Source organism: Copadichromis virginalis, linkage group LG22 (assembly GCF_057382275.1).
Source record: "Copadichromis virginalis isolate Kocher_CV1m ecotype Utaka linkage group LG22, C_Virginalis_male_GT1.1, whole genome shotgun sequence".
NCBI lineage: Eukaryota > Metazoa > Chordata > Actinopteri > Cichliformes > Cichlidae > Copadichromis > Copadichromis virginalis.
The window spans coordinates 2,886,940-2,889,954 of NC_140638.1; the positions used below are offsets into that span (position 1 = coordinate 2,886,940).

Consider the following 3,015-nt stretch of genomic DNA (forward strand, 5'->3'; position numbering starts at 1 on the left):
ACCCAGGAGGGTCGGCCTGATGGTGTTGAAAGCACTGGAAAAGTCAAAAAACATGACCCTCACAGTGCTCGCCGGCTGGTCCAGGATGAGCCTTTCCAGGGTCTTCATGATGTGGGAGGTCAGTGCGACAGGTCTGTAATCCTGAGGTCACTGGGACGTGGCGTCTTTGGTGCAGGGATGAGGCATGATGTCTTCCACAGCACCGGGACCCTCAGACTCAGACTCAGCATGAACACTTGATGGAAGACTCCACAAAGCTGGGGGGCACAGGCCTTGAGGACGTGGGGACTCACTCCGTCTGGTCCAGCAGACTTGCCTGAGTGGAGTCTCCTTTCAAATGTGAACCTGCAGAAAACTCCTTCCTATCTACATTTTATTGGTAAGACTAAACAAAAATATAATGCTAACAACATTTCTACAACCATGTAGTGGGAAAAAGGGACAGCATGTGGTTTTTTATGATAAAATATCATAAAGCCTCTAGAAACCAAAGTCTTGAATTTTCATCACTAGGTTTATTTTAGTATATTTCATAATTTAACACCCATTTTAAGATAATAGACCAATAAGGAATGGGGTACCTTGGTGTGAAGACATGTCAGTTTAAAGTCATTATGCACCACAAATTTGAATGTAAACTCTATTGGATTTAGGTGGCATCCAAAAACTCGTGGTTGGGTGTCTCAACAATTAGACACAGGGGCTAAAGTTCTGTCATCACTTTGGTCAGCTGATCCTGTAAGTAGTCTACAAACTACGCTGGCTAATTAGTTTAATTCCAAACAGCTGCTGAGGTGGATGGAAGGGCCTCTGCTAATCTCTCCCGCCTGATTCAAATTAGTGCTATATGATTGGTTCTCAACCTGTTGTTTGTTTGCAAGCAACAGTGCGTGCTCTGCAGGCTGCTGGGTTGTGCTTTCTGAAAGATGGCCTCTGGACCTTGTGTGAGGTAAACTTGTTTTGTTCCATTTTAGCAAATCTGTTGATATGCTGACTTTGTTTAACACACATTGTATTTCCAGGGTGTTGTTGCTCTCACTGTTGGCCTTCAGCAAGCATGCTGAGGGTGAGTATTGATGTGTGCAAACTACATTATGCAATCACTAACCTGTTAGAGCACTGTCGATTTAATTTTCTCTTTGCAGCTCTTACTTACAGGAGGAGCTACTCCAGTGTCATTAAGCCTTATTTTGGGAAGCCTGAGGATTTTCCACACAATCAGTATCTTGTCTCCAGACATAAGAGCTATGCACAACCCCGAAGCTCTCTGGGTGTTTATGGGCCTGAAAATGGGTCACCTGAGAGTTCTTACCCCACTGCTGCAGGTCTGCCTGGTGGTGCTGGTGCTTCCTCTGGTAGGCCATTAAATGGTTACCTTCAACAAGAAAGCATGTCTAGCTACAGATCTGGCTCATCACAACCCCACAAACCATCATATTACCAGGGTGATACTGATGGTGCCCTCCAGTCCAAGGATGCCATGTGGGGTTTGGCACCATCCCAGAAAAGAAACTGGATTGACGCAGGAATCGTCTCAAGTTATCCAATTGAGATGCGTTCTGTGCCCCAGCGGCCAAGTAATGAGCACCAGACCCAGCCACACGACAAGCAAGAACAGTTTAGCGATGAGTCCAGTATGTTTCAGTCTCGGCCCCAGCCTCGCCCGCTGCCCCAGCAGCCACGCTACGAGGCCAGCAAGCCCCAGGCCCGGCCTTTCCCCCAGCAGCCACGCTACGAGGCCAGCAAGCCCCAGGCCCGGCCTTTCCCCCAGCAGCCACGCTACGAGGCCAGCAAGCCCCAGGCCCGGCCTCGGCCAATGCCCCAGCAGCCACGCTACGAGGCCAGCAAGCCCCAGGCCCAGCCTTGGCCTTTCCCCCAGCAGCCACGCTACGAGGCCAGCAAGCTCCATGCCCAGGTACAACCCGAGCGTGGACAGTTGGGCGACGAGTCCAGTAAGTTTCAGCCTCGGCCTTTCCCCCAGCAGCCACGCTACGAGGCCAGCAAGCCCCAGGCCCAGCCTCGGCCAACGCCCCAGCAGCCACGCTACGAGGCCAGCAAGCTCCATGTCCAGGTACAACCCGAGCGTGAACAGTTGGGCGACGAGTCCAGTAAGTTTCAGCCTCGGCCTTTCCCCCAGCAGCCACGCTACGAGGCCAGCAAGCCCCAGGCCCAGCCTCGGCCAACGCCCCAGCAGCCACGCTACGAGGCCAGCAAGCCCCAGGCCCAGCCTCGGCCTTTCCCCCAGCAGCCACACTACGAAGTCAGCAAGCCCCAGGCCCAGCCTTGGCCTTTCCCCCAGCAGCCACGCTACGAGGCCAGCAAGCTCCATGTCCAGGTACAACCCGAGCGTGAACAGTTGGGCGACGAGTCCAGTAAGTTTCAGCCTCGGCCTTTCCCCCAGCAGCCACGCTACGAGGCCAGCAAGCCCCAGGCCCAGCCTCGGCCTTTCCCCCAGCAGCCACACTACGAAGTCAGCAAGCTCCAGGGCAGTGAAGCCAACTCTCCAAGTGGAGGTGTGCTGCAAACCAAATCTGGCATGTGGGACTTGGCTGACCCAAGAAGTTTCAGACCCATTCCAGTTTCATTAAGAAATCTCTACAGGTGGCCACAGCAACAGGCACCCATCTACAACAGATGTTAGCAATAGGTATTTCTGAATGGTTGTCTTTTATTTGTTTTGTTTCTAAGAAGCTATAAAAACTCCATTTATTTTTCTCTCCTCAGGTTCTGGCCTCACCTGCAGTTCGTTCTGGCATGGCATCAGATTTTCTGAAATTAATAAAGTGCACAGAGCTGCAGTCCCTGGCTATTGTTAAAACCTCCTGTTTGTTCAGTTTTATGCATGCTCTCATGATAAACTGAGCTGCTCAGTAGATCTAGGTTTGTACTGTTGCTACCATAATGTTGCAGTATACAAACTGATGCACAAAAGGCACTTTTATTTCCCCCCTGAAATAGTTAAACATAAAATTCCTCTCAGGCCTTAAGCCCCAAAGATTGTAATTATCTTACAGT

General features: G+C 51.0%; 1 protein-coding gene across 1 annotated transcript; it reads left to right on the top strand.

Annotated features, from left to right (window-relative positions):
• Nucleotides 1–926: 926 nt before the first annotated feature.
• On the top strand, nt 927–2,642 carry LOC146682390 (uncharacterized). Its single transcript, XM_085446259.1, has 4 exons — nt 927–949; nt 1,023–1,066; nt 1,146–1,996; nt 2,207–2,642. The coding sequence occupies exons 1-4, from the start codon at nt 927–929 to the stop codon at nt 2,639–2,641; spliced, it is 1,353 nt and encodes a 450-aa protein (XP_085302385.1). The 3' UTR covers nt 2,642.
• The last annotated feature ends 373 nt before the right edge of the window (nt 2,643–3,015 follow it).